Source organism: Zonotrichia albicollis, chromosome W, assembly GCF_047830755.1.
Source record: "Zonotrichia albicollis isolate bZonAlb1 chromosome W, bZonAlb1.hap1, whole genome shotgun sequence".
Lineage (NCBI taxonomy): Eukaryota > Metazoa > Chordata > Aves > Passeriformes > Passerellidae > Zonotrichia > Zonotrichia albicollis.
Window position 1 is genome coordinate 4,315,275 of NC_133859.1, and position 21,505 is coordinate 4,336,779.

General features: G+C 42.1%; 1 protein-coding gene across 8 annotated transcripts in view; it reads right to left on the reverse strand.

The window, feature by feature from the left end:
- LOC141726933 (ceramide transfer protein-like) overlaps window positions 1–21,505 on the reverse strand; it is a 283,561-nt gene that overhangs the window by 127,147 nt on the left and 134,909 nt on the right. Inside the window, exon 1 of one of the 8 annotated variants that reach the window (XM_074532041.1) lies at window positions 296–654. The exons of 6 other annotated variants lie outside the window; for them this stretch is intronic. In XM_074532041.1, the coding sequence (XP_074388142.1) occupies window positions 296–325 (30 nt within the window). In that variant the 5' untranslated portion in view covers window positions 326–654. Of the gene's footprint in view, window positions 1–295; window positions 655–21,505 lie in introns of those variants that run through there. One more of the 8 variants, XM_074532043.1, reaches the window with a different exon arrangement.

Below are 21,505 nucleotides of genomic sequence, written 5' to 3' on the forward strand. Positions count from 1 at the left end.
GAAAGATGCATAATTTGCCAAAGGATAAATAAAAAGGTGATGAGAAAAACACCATGAGAAGGTCGTGAGTTAGCTCGTTGACCATTTCAAAGTACCCAAGCAGAAGTTTAGATTTGTTAAACTCTAGATTTATTTGTAAAAAAAAACCCGGTTAATCCAGAAGAAAAAGAATATATCACATGCTGGGGTGGGTGGGAGATCGTAAGAAAATAGCATCTTAAAATATCAAAAATCCCTACGAAAAAGCAATAAAAGAAAAACAGTGAAAGAAAAAAGGCTGGAAACAAAAGATTACCTCCTCCGTTGCGTTTGTTCCCCCACCCATTCGCGGCTGACCCTCCAGCCCCTGTGCCGGCTCCAGCACAGTCCGTCTGCCCGAGTCCCGGCCCGCGGCCGATCCGCCGGCTGTGCCAAGGGGGGGTGGGGATCCGTCCTGCTGTGTAGACCATGGTTACCGCGCCGACCACACCGAGGGGGGGTCCCGCCTGCCCTGTCTGTCCCATCCCCGGCTGCCCTGGCTCTGGTCGGCTACCGCCGCTGCCGGAGTCAGTAGCCTGCTTTGTCTCTGCTGGATTAGTTGCCATTAGCCATGGGGGGCTTTCCACTCTCGAAGTTCCCCTCGGGCGATTCCGGCTGCAGACCCCGCCTTTGGAGGACCGAGACTTGGAGTCATGCGGTGTCCCACCCGTCCTGCCCCAAGCTCCGTTCCCTTGGTAACCACAGCTCCGGCTGGTCAGAGGCACTCTCACTCTCTCTAAAGGAATCACCTTATCGAAATACTAAAAGTTCAGTTAAAAGAAAGCCCTCTACTGATTGTTCCTAAAAAATGCGGGAGGAAAGCTATAGAAAATAAAAATCCAAAAAGAATGGGATAAAGGGATTGGTCTATTTCCATTAAGAGAGGTTCCCACAGGAGGGGGCGGACCAGGGTTTGTAGATGATCCTTTGACTTCGTCTGAGGTCAAAAATTTTAAGAAATTAATAAAAGATGTTATGAACATGTAATAAGTAACAATATATTTGTTCATTAATAGCTAGATGATGATTTAAATTAAAAACAATAGCTAAATAGATTTTGTAGAATATCTATAGGGCTGTATGGGAAACTGTTATGAACAAAAATTCAGTTAATGTTTTTTTTTGTGGGAGGGAGTTGCAGGGACGCTGTCGGGTCGGTCTTTGCCAGGATACTTAGTGCTTTGTTATTGTAATACCGGGTCGTTGAGGCTTATCTCTTCTTTTGTATTAGTAAAAAGCCTGGCTGGGTGTGGTGGACCCTTCCCCCGAGGCTGTGCTCTCGTACAACATAGGGAAGACACCTGAGAGGGTGGGGGGGGTTATGCAAAGTGACTCCAGGACCAGCATGCTTTTTGGGACCCCGACTCCAAACGCACAGAGAAAACCCCAAAAACAATGAGCCAATTAAGAGTTGAGAGACTGAAGTGATGTCGGGACGTGAGGAGACGAGTGCCGAGCCTGCAGAGACACTGGAAACCTTCGTTGATCCTCACCCTGTGTTCGAGAGCCCCCGGGCCAGGTCTGGGAGGAAGCGAGACTGTGACGAATTCAACATCTGACGGGGGACATCATGCCCTAAAAGCTCCCACGAGGACCGGATCCCCCAGCTCTGCCCCTAGTGGAGAGAGCTGCGCATATCCTCCTCCTCTGAGTCGCCCTGGGAGACACGATGGGGACTGCAGCCCTGCCGAGCCGCGCAATCCTGAGCTGATCACTTTTAATAAAGGCCTTAAAAAGGAGAAGCAGTCTCCTGGCCCTGTTTATTTCAAAAGACATATTTAGAGCACCCCATAGGCATAGCTGAACAATTAGACCAATTTTTAGGTCCAAACATTTATACTTGAGAAGAGATGTGGTCTATGTTATGAACAAAAATTCTGTTGATCTTTTCCGTGAGAAAAAGGTTACCACTGTTGCTGCTGGGATGCGGCTTGTGTTATGGTAATTACGGGTCGTTGATGTTAATAGTTGTTTTTGTATCAGTAAAAGCCCTGGCTGGGGCGAGTTAATGGCGCTTCTCTGAGACAGTGAAGGGTGGGGTACCTCCCTAACAGTGAGGAAAAGAGACTTTGGAGGGGAGTGATATGCAAAATACTCCAAGGACCAGCATGCTGTGTGGGACCCCTATTCCAAATGCACTGAGAAAACCCCAAAAACAACGAGCCACCTAAGAGTTGAGAGACTGGAGTGATGTCTGGACGTGAGGAGCCGAGTGCTGAGCCTGCAGAGATGCGGAACGCCTTCGGAGTCCCTCTCGCCCTGTCCAAGGGAGTCGTCCCCAAACCAGGAGCAGACGGGAAGGAACGAGAACAAGTAACAACGAAGGGATCACCACGCCCTTAAAGCTCCCACGAGGACCTTGATCCCCAGCTCTGCCCCTAGAGGACAAAGCTGCGCATGTCCTCCTCCTCTGAGTTGCCCTGGGAGAGACGGTGGGAGACTGCAGCCCCGCCGAGCTGCCCAATCCTGAGCTGATCACTTTTAATAAAGGCATTAAAAAGGAGAAAAAGTCTCCTTGCCCTGTTTATTTCAGCCTATAATGAAAATAATATATTTCTCAGGAAGAAAGATAATTAATCACAGTAGCTGGAATAAAAGCTTGGGATAAAAAGATATACCGCAGGAACCCCCAAAGACGACAAAATGCCTACTGTACCTCCTGAGTGGGGTTAAAATAATAAAGGGGAAGAAACACACGAATAATTATTACAATTACATAATCAAAAGAATAAATGAGACAGCATATCAAAGGCTAAATGCAAAAAAAAAAAAAGGTTTTTAAGGGACAGCTTTTTAGAGACAAAAGAAGAAACTCCAACTAAATAGATAAACAAGATTAAGAGAAATAGGAAAATGGTCCTAAGCAAGCAGATCTGAAAATCTTTAAAGAGATGGGCACAGAGGAGGAATAGGGAGGTCATAGACTCTAGTTTTTTAGGGGACAAATACCATCTGGAATCTGATAGCTTTAAAAGTGGGTCCCCAAGAAGAAGAATTAGAATTTGTAATAGACACAGGGGCAGAGAGAACCTGCCTGTTAAACGTTCCAAAAGGTTATACTGTGAGCAAACATATAGGGAAAGTAACAGGGGCAAAAAGAGAAAATTTTACATTTCTGGTCATTAAAGATGTAGTAATTGAGGGAAGAAACTAACATTTAGATGGGAGATGTCCTATTGGTCCCAGGGGCAGGTAGCAACTTACTGGGGACAGACTTACAAGTACAATTAGGAATAGGATTTTACCAGAAAATGGGAAAATGACAGCTGGAGTTTTAAAATTAGGCCAAGAGGATGAAGAAAAATATGAACAAGGAAGTTTGGGCTGTGCAAGGAAATAGGGGAGCATTAAATATCGCCCCCATAAGGGTTACAATTGAGAGAGAAGATTGTTCCGTACATGTATGTCAGTATCCTATACCTTTAGAAGGAAGGGAAGGTTTGAAGCCAGTTATAGAAGGACTAATAAAGGATGGGACATTAGAACTTTGTATGTCTCCTCATAATATCCCTATTCTCCTAGCAGAGAAGTTCAATGGGAGTTATAGACTAGAACAAGATTTAAGAGAGGTTAATAAAAGAACTCAGACTGCCTAGCCAGTGGTGCCAAATCCTTATACTCTTCCAAGTAAAGACCCACCCCAGCATTAGTGGTTTAGTGTGTGTCCTGGGGTGACGTTATGATGCTTGTATATCCCCATTTATCTGTTCTGTGCCTTTAAGACCGGCTCTGAAGAGTAGAAGTTTTGTTTAGGTTTCTCTTATCAGGGACACAGAGACAAGCGGTACATAAGGCTGTTTTTTCACTTCCAGCTTCAGCTTGCTGCTTTTGCTTGCTCTCGCTTCTGCTCTGCTTTCTGCCTCTGCTTATTAGCTAGTTCTAGCTAAACAGTCCACATTGCTTCCTGGACTGTTTCTCCTCTCCTGTTTCTGTGACCATCTCGAACCTGCTCCGGACTGGGACCCGGGAACACCGAAGGTTCGGCTGCAGCAGCTGCCCCAGCGCCGGAGGGACTGAGAACAGAGCAACCACCCCCGAAAGAGACTTTCTGATTTTGCCATCTTTCTCAGAGCGGTGTCATCAGGTATTGTTCATTTTGTGTGCTGGGGGGGTGCTGGGCCAGTCAAATAAACAGGTTCTTTCCACCTCTCTCCGAGGAATTTTTTCCTGAACCGGTTGGGGGGAGGGGCCGTGTGGGTTTCGCTTTCTGGAGGAGCCCTCCTTTGCAGATTCTTTAACAAATTTGCCCTAAACCAGGACAGTGTGGTAGATTTTAAAGATGCTTTTTAAGCTTGCCCACTAGCCAAGGAGAGCCAAGATATTTTTGCCTTCAAATTAAAAGATCCAAAAACTGAGAGAAAGCAGCAATTAAGATGGACAAAATTACCACAGGGGTTTACAGAATCCCCAAATTTATTTGGGCAAGTTTTAGAAACAATACTACAAGATTTCCCTACTCCTCCTAGAATAAAAATTATCCAATATGTAGATGATATTTTACTATCTGGAGAAGCTGAGGTGAGAGAGGCTACTATACAACTTTTAAATTTTCTCGGGGAAAAGAGGACTAAGGGTATCAAAAAGGAAACTGTAATTTGTAGAACCAGAGGTAAAATATCATAGACATTTTATAAATAAAGGTAGCTGTGATAGTGGAACCCTGGAAAAAGTTCAAGATAGAATCTAAAATGTTAGGCTTTGTGCTTTCCCAGATCAACTGCACCTGTGTAAGCAGTATGATAAATTATATAGTTGTTAGATGTGATGATTGTTTAGTAATTAAATGTAATTATTATATAACCATAAGAAGAATAGTGAGAAACTATGTTGGAAATTCAGAGAGGGGCTAAATTTATGTATACAATAGAACAATATAAGCTTAATAATTAACATGAAAGTTATGTAACGATAGAGTATAAAACATGATCATTTCGGATGTATGGTTGGAGTCAGATTTGGGTTGAATATACCCCGATTCCCAGAGCTCTTAATAAAAAGCACCACATATAATCCCCCGTGATTATGTGTTTTTGAGTGCTAACATTTTGGCGACCCACAGATGGGACCCTTGTGACTGCTGCTGAGCGAGTTCGCGACTCGATCACGCTCCAGCCGGCACCGAGGGATTCTCGGGGAGCCCATCGGCCGCGACCGCTTCTGCCGCTCACAAACGTCCCCGGTAGAAAGGTAAAGTGCTTTTTACTTTGGTTTGGTTTTGGATGCCTGCCAATAAGACGCAGCGAAAGCTACGCTTGGTTGGGCTAAAGGAATTCCTGTTGGTACAAGCCAAGGCGCCGTTCCGTAAGACAATCGCAAAAGCGTTGCGGGTTCGGCATTTGTGGTATTTTTGAAATGGAGAAATTTAAAGGGATTTTGGGCAGTAACACCCCTATCCCAAAAAATTCTCCTTTGGGGTGCTTATTAGCACATTGGAAACAAGGTAACTTTGGGGAAGGATTACGTAAAACTGAGTTGATTGATTATTGTAATTCATGGTGGCCAGAATATGCCTTGGAGAACGGTGAAAAATGGCCAAAATATGGTACTCTGCAATATAACACTATTTTGCAGTTAATGTCGTTTTGTAAACAAGAAGGAAAATGGGATGAAGTCCCATAGGTTGATCTGTTTTTCTACTTACGGGGAAAGCCAGAATGGCAAGATGAATGTGAATTATTAGTGGTTAAAACATCTGCAAAGTGTGGTGTTTGTGAGGAACGTTGTTTAGAACACTTGGTGTTAAGAGAAAGCTTGAGTAGGGAAAATTATACAGATATTGATTTACAAGTAGCTCCAATAGGAACAACAGAACCTAACCCTATCCCACCTGTTTCATCTGTCCCTGTCCCACTACCTGCTCCTCACCCACCTACCCCTGAACCTGTCTCATCTAGTACACCTTTCCCTCTTTATCCTCCTCTCCCATCATCACCCGATCCCTCTTCCTCAGAAGATCGGAAGATGAGCAAAACCTAACTGTGATAGAAAGGGGAAAGAGTTATGCGAGTGAAAAAGATAGCAATGGTAATGAATCAGTGACCCCAATAGCCCAAAGAACCTGGGGTCGGGCAAAGCTTGCTCCAGTTGTGCATAGAGATGGCATAAGGAAACAAAAACGGACTGTGATTGCCCCCTTGTGACAAGGTGTCGGAGTGCAAGGGCCAGTATTTGTAAAAGTGCCTTTTTCCCCGGCAGACTTAGTCATTTGGAAACAGTCAGCCGGAACTTATAGAGAAAATCCTGATAAAGTGGCACGCGTAGTAAAAATGGTTATGAAAACTCAAAATCCTGACTGGGATGACATACAAGTAATATTAGATACTCTGATGGATTCTACTGAAAAAGAAATGGTACTTAAGGCAGCCAAAGAGAGGGCAAGAGAAGATATTAGAAATGGGCTGGTAACAGGGAATTTAGATGTGAATTTCCCAATTGAGGATCCAAATTGGGACCCTAATTTATTGTGCGATATGAGGAGATTACGGAAATATCAAGAGTGGATCCAAATAGGAGTTCAGAATGCTGTGCCCAAAACTATAAATTGGTCCAAACTATATGAGGTTCGACAGGAAAAGAAGGAATCTCCCACTGCATTTTTGGAGAGGCTTAAGGAGGTAGCGAGGAAATATACAGACCTCCAAATGGATACAGAGCAAGCAAAGGTTCAGCTCGCTCTCATATTCTTGGGTCAATCACAGGATGACATTCATAGAAAATTGCAAAAATTAGAAGGGGTAGAATGAAGGAATTTGGATAAGTTACTCGAGGTCGCTTGGAAGGTATATAACAATCGGGAAAAAGAAGCTAGTAAAAGGCAGCAGCAGAATCTTTTGGCAGTAATACAGGGGAAAGGGAACCCAAATTTCAGGGGACGTAACAGGAATGGTCGGGGTAGGAGACCAGTTACCCAAGGGTTAAGCCTGAATCAGTGTGCATATTGCAAGGGGGTGGGACATTGGAAGCGAAATTGCCCAAGTTTGAATAACCAGTTTGCCCAGGGCAATCAGTTCCAGCAGGCTAGGAAGGAGATGGTCCTGGGGGAGTATGCCAGCTGACTAGACGTAGAACCAGTTAAGGAACCTGTTGTAAATATACAGTTAGGGCATAAAGAGGTCAGATTTCTAATAGATACGGGAGCTACTTTTTCTGTATTGAATGATTTGCAAGGACAAATTGGGGACAAGGAAACGACAATAGTCGGCGCTACAGGGAAAGAGGAAAAGTGGCCTTTCCTGCAACCCCTAGATTTTGTTTTGGAAACAAGGTTATAACACACGAATTTTTATATGTACCTGAGTGTCCAATTCCACTTTTAGGGAGAGATTTGCTAGCAAAACTTGATGCAGTAATAACCTTTGAAAATGGAGAGCTTATAATGAAAATACCTGAATCAAAGACGGGACAGATACTAATGATCAAAGAAAAACCTGTTCCCTCTATCCCTGGGGAGGTAGAAGATGCAGTGATTCCCTCTGTATGGGAGACAGATATACCAGGGAAATCTAAATTGGCACAACCAGTGCATGTAGAGTTAAAAGAAGGGGCAAGGGCTGTACAAGTCAAACAATATCCCATAAAACCAGAAGCACGGCAAGGAATAGTAAAGATTATTGAGAAATTCTTGAATACCGACTTTTAGAAGAATGTGAATCAGAATTTAATACACCAATATTTCCAGTAAAGAAGCCAAATGGTGAATATAGATTAGTGCAGGATTTGAGACCAATAAATAAAATAACAAAGGACATTTATCCAGTGGTAACAAATCCTTATACATTGCTAACATCCGTAAAGGAGATATATAAATGGTTTACAGTAATTGATTTAAAAGATGCCTTTTTCTGCATCCCCCTTGACAAAGAAAGTAGGAAACTGTTTGCCTTTGAGTGGGAAAACCCAGGGAACGGAAGAAAGACCCAGCTCACCTGGACACGACTCCCACAAGGCTACAAGAACAGTCCCACCCTATTCGGAAACCAACTGGCAAAGGAACTGGAGATTTGGACTGAAAATGGGCAAGTACCAAGAGACCAATACTTATTGTTGCAGTATGTTGATGATATACTAATAGCTACAGAAGAGAGAGCAACCTGCATAAGGGTAACCATTGAGATTTTAAATTCACTGGGGATGGGAGGCTATAAAGTATCCAGAGGAAAGGCACAAATCGCACAACAGACTGTGATTTACCTGGGATGTGAAATTTCACAAGGGCAATGAAAACTAGGTACTAACCATATCCAAGCTATTTGTGCTATTCCAGAGCCCCAGAATTTACATGAGCTGTGAGTCTTCATTGGGATGGCAGGGTGGTGTCACCTGTGGATCATGGACTATGGACTGATTGCGAAACCCCTGTATGAAGCTCAGAAGATGCAGCCATTCACCTGGGGCAAACCACAGAAAGAAGCCTTCCTAAAATTAAAGGAAGCACTGACAACTGCTCCAGCACTAGGGTTACCTGATCTGTCTAAAGATTTTCAGCTGTTTGTACATGAAAGGCTGTGCCTAGCACTAGGAGTCCTGACCCAACATCTGGGAAGCTGGAAAAGGCCGGTGGGCTACTTTTCCAAACAACTCGACAACATAAGTGCTGGGTGGCCCCCATGTCTCCGGGCAGTCACAGCTACTGTGATCCTGATACAAGAAGCCAGGAAACTTACTATAGGAAGGCACATAGATGTCTATGTACCACACATGGTAACCACTGTCTTAGAACAAAAGGGGGGCCATTGGCTATCTCCCAGCAGGATGATGAAATTCCAGGTAGTCCTGACTGAGCAGGATGATGTCACATTAAAAACAACTAACCTTTTAAATCCAGCTTTGTTCCTAGGTACCACAACTGAAGAAGGCCCATTAGAACACGACTGTGTAGAAGTAATAGAGTACACCTATTCAGCAAGAGAAGACCTGAAAGATGTCCCACTAGAGCAGCCGGAGCGGGAGCTGTTTACAGATGGGAGCAGCTTCGTGGACAACGGAACCAGATACGCTGGATATGCGTAAAAACAGTCAATACAGTAGTGGAGGCAAAGGCATTACCACCAAATACATCTGCCCAGAAGGCAGAACTGGTTGCTTTAACCAGGGCACTAGAATTAAGTGAAGGGAAAAAGGTAAATATCTGGACTGACTCAAAGTATGCTTTTGGCGTGGTGCATGTACATGGAGCACTGTGGAAAGAAAGAGGACTGTTATCTTCTCGGGGTACGCACATTAAACATCAGGATTGCAATTGATAAAGGCAGTACAAAAACCTGTACAAGATGCAATCATACACTGCAAAGCACACCAATCAGAAAACTCCAAAATCTGTGAGGGAAATCGAAAGGCAGACTGGGCAGCTGTTAGGGAATTTAGCTGATAGAAAATGGAAAAGTACAAAACCATGGCTAATTCCAAGTCCTGCACCTGCACAGATAACAGTGTCCTTGGGCCTAGCTGTGGTATAATAACAAACAGTGAAAGAGACATGAGAAAAGAGAGTGTAACCCCTAAGGAATGAGGATGAGTTAATGCTATAGTTTAACCAATAGATTGTTTGGCTTACAGAATATTCATAAGCTTATTATTTGCTGTATAAGTGTTTGATACTTTCTTTAATAAACTGGACCAGAAAGACCTGAGGGACCGGGACCGGGACCGGACCGGACCTGAAGGGCCTGTGATGAACCAACTGGTGTCCTGGTCCCCTTCCTTCGACATAATGGTGACCCTGAACGCTGACCCCCCTCCTCTCGACTAAAAGTAAAAGGGGGAGAGAGCACGCCACGGTCAAGGAAGTTGGAGCTGGGTCTCCTTTGCAGCCGAGACGGTGCCGGAATTTTGAAGCACCCTTGGGGTTCACATCGGTGACTCAAGCCATTACGTGCTGCCGGAGCCTGGAAAGCTGCAAGAGCGCTCACGAAATAGGTATGAAAAGGCAAGCAGCATATAAGTTATTAGCCGCGTATCTAGAATGGCGAGAGATAAAGGGGACAAATTTGTTATTAGCCTACGGATACGCAGAAGAAACTTTGCTTAACCCACATACGGTCTATGAACTCTCAGAACGGAAAAAATCTGGGGATATACTGTGGGAAGCAGTGTTAGAAGAGGATAAAACAGCAAAGAAACTGAGCCAGCCATGGCAAGTAATACACCACACACTGCTTCAGCATATTTCTGAATGCAAAGCAGTAGCCGCGGTTCGGGACGCCTGCCAGGCTGTCCTACTCCAAACTCGGCATGGGCGCAGCGGCGGTAGCGCAGCCACGGGGGGCCGAGGCAGAAGCCAAGCCAGCCGCCGGGGAAGCCACATGCCGAGAAGCCGCACGGGGAGCCCAGCAGCCGTGGAGGCCGAGAGCGGGGGGAGCCTCACCGCACCCAGCATGGGGGAAGCTGAGCCGACCAGCGGTGGCTGCAGCGGAGTCACAGCCTGCCGGCGCGTCTTGTAAAACAGAGCCCAGCGTGGAGGGGGGCTCGCCCGCTCCGAAGCTTCAGTTAGACAGCCGTAAGAAATATGACTCTTGTCAATAAAAGAAAGATTCCTACTGCAATTAAGAGACCAGTGAAAATAAACAAGCAACACCAAAAGATATCAGAACGTTTCTCACCTAAGTGTTAAAAGGGACTTTCGTTTTTTCTAACAGACTTTAGACATCAGAAGCCCAAAATAACTTAGTCAGTAGAACATCAGACTTCAAAATTGTATTTTAAAAAATTTAAAAATGTTAAAAACAGGTTAAAGTGGTTGTAAAAGTGAAATGTAATAAGTGTATTTTTTGTACTTTTTAAGCTTTGTTTAGATGTGATAGATATGGAGGCGAGCACTGGATTTAGAAGAGTTTTTTTTTACAGCTATACCTTAAACAGTGTTTTATTCCAGGGGTATGCAATGTAGCTTTGTTGTTCCCTAGGATAGATTAGAAGTTTTATTGAATTACTAATATAGAAGGTAATGCATGAGCACAAACTCTAAGTAGTATATTGTGTCTCAAAGATTTGAGCTAAGAAATGCCTATTTTACACAAGGAAAACATCTGTTGATGTATTTCCTCAAAGACGCATTTTATAAAATTGCTATATAATTATTTTAAAATAAGAATTGTTTCCTTTCTCTGAATCAAAAGGAAATGTTTGTTTTTTAAAAGTGGTAAAGTGGTGTTTCCTACTCCAAAGCCACTTTGGAAGGCATAATAATAATATAAATGAAATAATAAAATATTAAATAAATATTAATATAATAAAATAATAATAAATAACAAAATGAATAATAATAATAAAATAATAATAAAATATGAAATAAATAATAAAAATATTAAATAAAAAATTTGAAATAATTAATAATTTCAAATTTTAGTTAATAAAAGCATGGTTTATAAAAGCATGTGATTAACAAAAACATACAGCATTTGATATTCATTTTGAGATATCACTTGCTTTCTATCATGATTGTAAACAAACAAACTTTTGTTAACCAAAAGTTTTCTGTTAAAATTAAAATTATATTTAATATAAGTTATATAAAATTTAAAATCAGCTGATTTTTTAAGTTTAAGTAATGTTAAGTTTAATTAAATTAAAATATTTAAAGTTTAAATATTTTAAGTCTAAATGCTATTAAATTTAAATAATTTTAGATAGATTTATGCTTTTATAAGTGTTTATTTTATAACTTGTGTACAAAGTGTTGTTGTAAACATTAAAAAAAAACTCTAGTTAAAAAAAATCAGAAACATTTATAAGTAAAACTAGTTTTGTTTAAAATATATTTGTTATTTGAGAATAGAAAACAAACTTCCTTTAGCTTATTTTTATGAATTATATTAGCACACCTGAGTTTTGTTTAAGCTTTATAGCACATAGAATTCTTTTTTACATCTGTTGTATAGCATATCTTATAATTAGTGATAGCCTTTTTGGTGTGTTTTCCTAGCTTAAATCCCTTATAAGAAAAAAACCTTATTAGCTAAAAATATTGTTTAGTTATTAAAATTGTTTATTTTTGTGTTGTAAAAAATGTAACACAGCCCATAGAACTTTTTTTTAAAAAATAAAAACAGGGGAGATGTTGGGAATTTAGCTGCTAGAAAATGGAAAAGTACAAAACCATGGCTAATTCCAAGTCCTGCACCTGCACAGATAACAGTGTCCTTGGGCCTAGCTGTGGTATATTAACAAACAGTGAAAGAGACATGAGAAAAGAGAGATGTAACCCCTAAGGAATGAGGATGAGTTAATGCTATAGTTTAACCAATAGATTGTTTGGCTTACAGAATATTCATAAGCTTATTATTTGCTGTATAAGTGTTTGATACTTTCTTTAATAAACTGGACCAGAAAGACCTGAGGGACCGGGACCGGGACCGGACTGGACCTGAAGGGCCTGTGATGAACCAACTGGTGTCCTGGTCCCCTTCCTTCGACAGGCAGCCCGACAGGTTGCTTGAGAGGTACAAACAACGATGGCATTGATACCTTTGAAACTTAATATATCACAATTCAATTTGCCTCCAAAACCAAAATATTCAGTAGAAGATGAGAGACTGGCACGTTTGCTAAATGCACAAAAGAATTCAGAAGGATGGTATGTGACTGCACAAGGACAAATAGTGGTACCCCCCTTGATAATGAGAGAAGTTCTACAAATTAAACATAACGAATGTCACTGGGGAGCAGAGGCATTGGTAAAATTACTAAAGCAGAGTTTAATTTCAGTACGGATGTTAACAATGGCAAAATCAGTAATGTCAAAATGTAATATCTGCTTGAAAAACAACCCAGTGGCCAGGCAACAGGCACAGCTAGGAAGAATTCGGATAGGAATAGAGTCAGGAGACTATTGGCAGGTAGATTTTGTAGAGCTACCAAGAACTCGAGGATACAAATACCTGTTAGTGGGGGTTGACACATTCTCTGGGTGGCCAGAAGCCCTTCCCTGTCGCACGAACCAAGCAAAGGAAACAGTTAAGTGGTTACTACAGGAGATTATTCCCAGATTTGGGATACCCCTAGGGGTATCATCAGATAGGGGACCCCATTTCATAGCTACAGTAGTAAGAGAGGTAAGTAGATTGCTGGGGATAAATTGGGACCTCCACACACCATGGAGACCCCAGTCAAGTGGACAGGTAGAGAGGATGAATCGGACACTAAAAAGGCAAATCAGTAAAATATGCCAAGAAGCCAAATTGCAGTGGCCCCAGGCTTTGCCAATAGCACTGCTGAGGATTCAGATAAAGCCTAGGAGTGGGATGTCAGTCAGTCCTTATGAGATATTGTATGGGAAACCATATGAATCTCCTGAGCCTAACCCTAATGTACACGTCACAGGAAAGCAGGAAGTGTATAACTATGTTCTGTCTCTTGGGAAAACTTTAGCTCGGCTCCGGAGTATCCTGGTGTGGAATAGACCACTGACTCTCGAGAACCCAGTTCATAGCATACATCCAGGAGACGAGGTGTATATCAAGAACTGGAACGAGGAACCGCTGAAAGAAAAGTGGAGTGGACCCCATCAAGTACTACTGACCACCTTTACAGCAGTCAAAGTAGCCGGCGTGGAACCCTGGATCCACTATACCTGAGTGAAGAAAGTCCATCCTGGATCACGGACTGTATAAACTCTGGAATGAACAAAGGCTGCAGATAAGACGTGTTTAATTGCTTTCAGAATGCTATCAGTAATTGTGCTAACATTATGGTTATTAATATCTTTGGGATGTGGAATGCAAAATGATCAACTAACCACTCTTCATTCTAGAATGAAGAGAGAGGTACAAACGGAAACACAGGTGATAAAGGTTTCTAATGCAGTTCGGGCTGAGAATGTAATGATTGAATTAGTCAAAGATTTTGCCAAAATGCAAAACACCAGCCGAATAACTGCCTGTCTGCCAATACCAAAGGCAGCAGGAGACCCAGTAAATTGGGGAATCATAACATCAAAACTACCTGAAATACAAAAGAGCAAAACAATTACATGTAAACTGGTACCCGAATAGAGGCAAGTTACAGAAACCACTCTGGTATGGGAATGTGAGGCCAAGGATAGGAAAGATCAGATAGAACCTTGGGACAGTGCATGGTCTGTGAGTATTCTTCAAAGATTCCAATATATGGCAAACACCCCTTGGTGTATTAAGTGAGAAGGCCCCGAGAATGAAACAGATCCAGCAATAACGAACACTGACACTTGTAGCAGAACGAGGGCAGACAAAGTAAGTTGGTGAGCATGTAATAAAACTTACGACTGCACTTCAGATGATGAAGAGATAAAACAGATGCCACCCCTGGCAATAGCCCTACAAATTGGTTGTGCTTGCAGAGGGATCAAACATAAACAAGGCAGAGTGAATTATAAAGTAATTATAGGGTGTACCAGGATTACAATCCGAGGTCCAGGACAATTTGTATGGGCAGCAAGTGATGGTACCTGGACAAAACATCTGCCTGTAGACGGGAAAGTAAAGGAGATTACTTTAGGCCTCCCAACCTTATGTCCAATTTGGAAAAAGTCCCCATTTAATGGAAAACATGAACTTCTGCAGATAAGAGCAAGACGAGAAGTTCTAGACAATGAAAATCCAGATGACACGTGGCAAGAACCCTCTACTGGAGTGAAATTTGGATGGGCCCTAGAGTCATTGCTTGGTCCTATAGCAAACTATAAGAGCAGAGAGATGCTGTACAAACTTACAGGTCAGGTAGGTAGACTGGCAAGAGTCACCCGGGAAGGATTTAAGGAATTAAATATACAATTACAAGCCACCACAAAAATGGCTTTACAAAATCGATTGGCCCTAGATATGTTACTCCTGAAAGAGCATGGAGTATGTGGATTTTTAAAGGGACAAGTTGATCATTGCTGTGTTCATATCCCAAATGTAACTGCAGATGTAGAATATGACATCAATCAGTTGAAACAAATAGATCATGAAGCACAAGAAGAGCAAAAGGATTTGGCTACAAGCTGGTTAGGAAAAATCTTTAAAGGATTAGGGTGGAATGTGAGTTCATGGATTAAATCTATCATTGAGAGTGTGATAATCTTACTAATTGAATTCTTAGCAATTTGGTCAGTTTACAGCATCTTAAAGGGAGAGATACAGAAGAAAACATCCTGGAACCAGAGGATAATAAAGGCACTAACACGAGATCCACGCCCACCATCTTCTGGTTCCCCAGTTTGTAACAGCATCCACGACAACGTTTACATCAACCCTGGATTTGAAGAACCAAGTACGAACTGAGGAATAAAGGACTGTATCAAGTGAAAACATTTACACCTATAGTGAAGTGAAAATGCTTTCAAAGGGGGGAGAATGATAGTGGAACCCTGGAAAAAGTTCAAGATAGAATCTAAAATGTTAGGCTTTGTGCTTTCCCAGATCAACTGCACCTGCGTAAGCAGTATGATAAATTATATAATTGTTAGATGTGATGATTGTTTAGTAATTAAATGTAATTATTATATAAATGTAATTATTATATAACCATAAGAAGAATAGTGAGAAACTATGTTGGAAATTCAGAGAGGGGCTAAATTTATGTATACAATAGAGCAATATAAGTTTAATAATTACATGAAAGTTATGTAACGATAGAGTATCAAACATGATCATTTCGGATGTATGGTTGGAGTCAGATTTGGGTTGAATATACCCCGATTCCCAGAGCTCTTAATAAAAAGCACCGCATATAAGCCCCCGTGATTATGTGTTTTTGAACGCTAACAGCTGGAAACCCAACCATGAGAAAATTGCAGGAATTTTATCCCTTCTCCCTCCCTCTTCAAAGAGGAAGATCAGAAAATTACCTAGATTATTGAAATATTATAGATTATAGATTATGGATTGAGGGATACACACAAGCTGTAAAATTTGTATATGGAAAATTGACAGAGGGAGATGATATAAAACAGACCAATGAAGATACTGTTTAATTTAAAGAGTTATGTTAAAACTAGCCTAAGTACTAGCTTTAAGCTTACCCGTGTTAGAAGAATCCTTTATCATTTATACATAAATACAGAAAATGGAGGAGCTCATAAAATTTTAATTCAAGAGCGAAGAAGAGTAAAAAAACTAATAGCTTATATATATCAAAGATGTTAGACCCAGTAAGCCACAGCTAGCCAGTATGTATTTAAGCTATAACAGCTACTGCAATCCTAGTAAAGTTGTAAGAGGTAAACTAGTTGTGTACACCTCCTACTGTCTGAGGTGTGTTGAATCAAAAGAAAAAAGTAAGAAGAGAAGAAAGAAGTTGAAGTAGGAGGGTGGCTAGAAAACTCTGAGATGTTGGAATGTGGAGTGATGACATCTTGGTGCTAGAAGAAAGCAAAGTGTGAATGCAGGTTTTTTGCATGAAAGGCAGGGAAGTGTATCAACACATAGTTAAGAGCCGAAAAGGTTTAGCAGAATGAGCCCTCCTTGAAGAGAGAAGAGCATAAGTTGACTATAGAAAGAAAAAGAATGTCAGGAGCACCTGAAGATGCCAAGTTTTGAGGTTGTCAACGTTGGGAAGTGTTTGACCACTCCCATACAAGCAGCAGGGTCTCAGGGGCTGTGGCAGGGACTGATTCATGGACCTAACCCGGTGGTGGTGCTGGGAGCAGATTACACAGGTTTGCCGGCCAGGAGCGGGCTGCCTCAGTGGAGAAACTGCCGGGATGGCTCCCAGAATGTCGGGATCCCCAGTCCAGGATGGCAGCGTCGGTCCCGGTAAGTGAGCCGAGAGAGAGAGAAGGAAAGAGAGAGGAGAGAGAGGGCAAAAGGGACCCAAGGCATGCCCCCAGGGTCCCCATGGCCATGGCTGCTCTCCCCTGCTCCAGCCCTGCATCGAAATAGCAGCAGCAAAGGAAGGGCGAAGAACAGCATTGACGTCAAGGCTGTGAAGAGAGGGGGAGAGGGCTAGCACTAAAAGAAAAAATCAAAACAGTGATTGCTGACTCTCCAAACCTCCCAAAGAGGTTTCTTTTTCTTAAGTAAAAAGTTTTTGGTTTTGTTTGCTGTTAAAAAGAAGAAGTGGCTTTTTTAGTTTTTTTCCTGAAGAATAGGTTTGCAAGGCTAAAACAATTAAATGTTGCCCAATGTTGCAGTGTGTTGCAATGTCCTGTTTTAAACTTCCGGGTCCCTTCCCAGGTGTGCCTACACCTTCTCCCTTCCCCCTCGCCCCTTGCTGAGTGTGCCCTGTCAATCAGGCTAACATACCAGCAGGGCGTCGTGTAGTTAGTCCCTCAGGCCTGGGGGACATTGGATAGGTGTCCCTAGTCCCTTGAGACCCTGCCCCTTTCACCTGGTTGGTAGCTCACCTGTCCCCTCCCCTTACCCTGTCCCGAAGCTTAAAAGGTTAATGAGACCATGCGGCCTCTATTCTGTTGGCAGCAGTTGCCCCGGTTCAGACCTCTGTAACCATGGAATAAACATCTGGCAACCCTCCAGCAGAATCCTCTCCTTCTTCTCTTCACCATCGCCAGAAGCTCTCTCTCCTGAGGTAAACAGAGTTCCTGACAAGCCTGGACTTGCACCAGTGCCCCGCTGCAATCTCCAGCAGCCAAGGTATCTCTGGGGTAAAGCACCACAGAAGCCGCCTTTGGCTCAGCAGCGAGGTGATGCCGAATTTTGCCCCGAAAGGCGAGAATAACTGCCTAAGAGACTCAAGTAAGTCAGCATAGACAGGAGGTATTTTATTACGACGCGTCGGAGAAATCACAAAGGGATTTCTAGCTATCTCATGACAGAAGCAAGCTTTTATACAGTCTTGGGTGCAGGGTTACATCATATTCATAAGAGGCGTGGTGTGGGCGGAGCGTGGGCGGAGACATCTATTTTGAGGATTATTCTTGGTGGTCCTTCCGGTCCTTCATCGCGGGCAAGGGTCTTCTGATGAGTCTTCCTCTTTAAACCTTTGAACTCCTATCCTAATATGGTCAATTCCCGGTGTACTTGGCTTGGTTCCCATGGCTTGGCACGGCTCTTAGGTTCAGTTTGACATTGGCACGGCTCTTAGGGTCAGTTTGACATTATTAGCTCTGATCATGCTTAGCTCGACAATTCCCTTATCCCTATCTCTCTTTATTGTTTGCCCTGCTTACCAAACTTCAAACAGAAGGATCCACCAGGATTGCCCCAAACTGCCCATCCGATCAGCATTTTACTACTGCACAAGAACATAATTTTGTTATCAAAATGCTTAGGCAGAGCCACAGACTGAAAATCAACCCTGAGCAGTCCTATCCCATTCCCATCCCATTAGCTACTCACGCGACCCCTAACACTAGAGCCATATCCCATATCACCGGCGGGTGGTCTCATGTTAGGTACAAGGGGATTCGCCCCCATCCACATTCAGGAATTGCTGATGATGCTGTATGGTAGGTTATTCATTAATCCGGAAGCAATCCTGGAATTATTGATAATGCTGTATGATAGGTTATTCATTAATCCAGAAGCAATCCTGGTGGATCCTTCTGTTTGAAGTTTGGTAAGCAGGGCAAACAATAAAGAGAGATAGGGATAAGGGAATTGATGAGCTAAGCATGATCAGAGCTAATAATGTCAAACTGACCCTAAGAGCCGTGCCAATGTCAAACTGACCCTAAGAGCCGTGCCAAGCCATGGGAACCAAGCCAAGCACACCGGGAATTGACCATATTAGGATAGGAGTTCAAAAGTTTAAAGAGGAAGACTCATCAGAAGACCCTTGCCCGCGATGAAGGACCGGAAGGACCACCAAGAATAATCCTCAAAATAGATGTCTCCGCCCACGCTCCGCCCACACCACGCCTCTTATGAATATGATGTAACCCTGCACCCAAGACTGTATAAAAGCTTGCTTCTGTCATGAGATAGCTAGAAATCCCTTTTGTGATTTCTCCGACGCGTCGTAATAAAATACCTCCTGTCTATGCTGACTTACTTGAGTCTCTTAGGCAGTTATTCTCGCCTTTTGGGGCAAAATTCGGTATCACAGGCATGGGAGGTGGGAGTATAAGCCATACTGGACCTGTGTTATTCCTGTTTCTGGCACTCATTTGTTGTCTTTTCCCTTTTGGGATATGTAGTATATGGTAGGGATAATTCATGCTATTAATGTATGGTATAAAATATTGTAAAATCCAAACCATGTCTATTTGACTACCCTGGCTGGGAGAGGCTGTCTTATTCAGATACAACTAGTTCCTGGACGCTGTCTTATTCAGATACAACTAGTTCCTGGACGCATGTTAAGATTAACATCGATGCTTTAACGTAAGAATGGAAGCTTCCAGGGCGATAATTGTTGGTTTCCCGAGTTGTCGGGGACCACCCCAAAGCGAATATTGCCCTGCCGATTGCATCTGTCGAGATAACCAACGGTGCCACCCTGATACATCTGAATACATGGCTTCTCCTGAGTCGATTGACAACAACGACACACCTGGACGAGGCTTTTGTCCACCTCTGCACATGGAAAGCAACAGCGATGCAGGTGAAGCGACACAAAGAAAATTTGATCATCTTTGCCTCGGGCAGAATAACCTGTATAAAACCTCACTGCGCGGAGCCGCGAACATGAACAGGGGGAGACTCTGACACTCGGGAGGTCAGATCCGTGTTCACCCGGCGCCGATCCCGGGCTTGACGCTGTCTTTTTGGCTGTGATGGTTTCGAAGACCGAATTTCGGTCTCGCAGACAAATTAATAAATCTTTGCTAAATTTTTGATAATTTTGGCTCATGATTTGATCATTTATAACAGGATACCAGCAAGATCATGTCACAAATGCTACAGAATGCATCACATGGAAAGAAACCAGTGTTCCTCTTTTATTACAGACACCTATGTCAACAGCCACTGTTATAATCCATCCAAATTAAGAACCTGCAAGCAAAATGGAGAAAATTATTAGATTACAAGAAACTTAGGAAAAAGTGGTAATAGATTTGTAATTGAATGTCCAAAAGGAGGGAGATGCATTTGTTTTACATTTAATCTTAAAGATATGGTTCATGATTCAGTAAAAAAAAAACAAACAAACTAGTAAACAAAAAGGTAAAACCAGCAAAGCAATTTAACTCTGTATTGACCCCAAATTATATGTTGAGTCGTATTACAAGACTCCAAGCAGTTATAGAAATGATAGCAAATAAAGCCCCCCAGGCATTAGAGTTAATATCAAGTCAGCAAAGCCAAACAAAAACTGTAGTGTATCAAAATAAGCTGACTTCAGACTATTTATTGGCTAAAGAAGTGGGTGTTTGTGAAAAGTTTAATATATGAGATTGTTGAAAATTAATGACCACAGAAAAGTCATTCTAGAAAAGGCAAAAGAAATGAAAGAAAAAAAAAATATATACATATAATAACCCAGGTACCAGTCCAAAAATTAGAAAACAATGTTAAAATCTAGCTGGTGAGGTAATGTATTAGAAGAAATTAAGACTTTCCATTTTATGTGTTACAACTGTTTTGATATTTCTTCCTTGTGTAATCCCGTTATATTTTGCCAGCATAGTCCAGAAGATGCAAGTAGATAAGAAATATTGCTCAAGCCAAATGATCTACAAAGAATAAGAGTGGGAATTGTGAAAAATGCATGTATTTTATGATTGGCTTTTCACAAATGTTAAAATTAATATTATATGTGTTCTGTTAGAAAGTAATGCTGTATTTATTCTCTTAAGTAGTGTGTTAAATATAGTTTTAGGTTATAAAAAATCGTTTAAATAGAAACTATGCTATGTAAGATACTTTTTTTAAAGAAAGGACTTGCAGCAAGATAGCAGCCTGAAGACACCTAAATCATTCAGAGAAAAAGAATTTATTGCCCTCTTATCAGAAGAAACTAACTTCTTCCTGCCTCGAAGGTGCTGTTAGGATTCAGAGGAAGAAGTTGATGATGACCAGACAGAATCCTGCATTGGAATAGAATTTATGCATCATGTATGAGGTGTATGAATATGCAACAAGCTATTGTTTTTACGGGTTAATCCTTTGTTAACGGGTGTCCTTTTTCGAGCTTGTGCTGCCCAGAAAAAGGTACCCGGACATCCGTAACTCTTTGTTTCAATTGTCTCATATTGTCCTAATTAAAATAGTCCAAATTATCATTACTTTAATTGTATTACTATTTCTATAACCATTTTATTACTATTAAAATTTTAGCATTTCAAAAACAAGTGATTGGTGTTTTTCATATTTTGTGTCGGGGTGGCCACTGCCCTCCCCCCTACCCCAGCCTCCCTGCCTCTGGCAGTATCGTGTTGAGTGGGAGCCAGACCGGGGTTTCTGGAGAGTTGGGGCAGGGCGAGGGGCAGCTCCCTCCTTCCGGGCAGGCTTTTACAGCTGGCCACACCGCTGGTGTTATAAACAAAAATCTGCCAATATTTTTTTGTGAGAAAAAAAGTTACAAAAACTAGTCAGGCCACTGTTGCTGCCAGGGTTGCAGCCACCTTTTTGTTATGATAATGACAAGTCGTTGTCGTTAATCAAAGAATCACAGAATCACAGAAATTCTA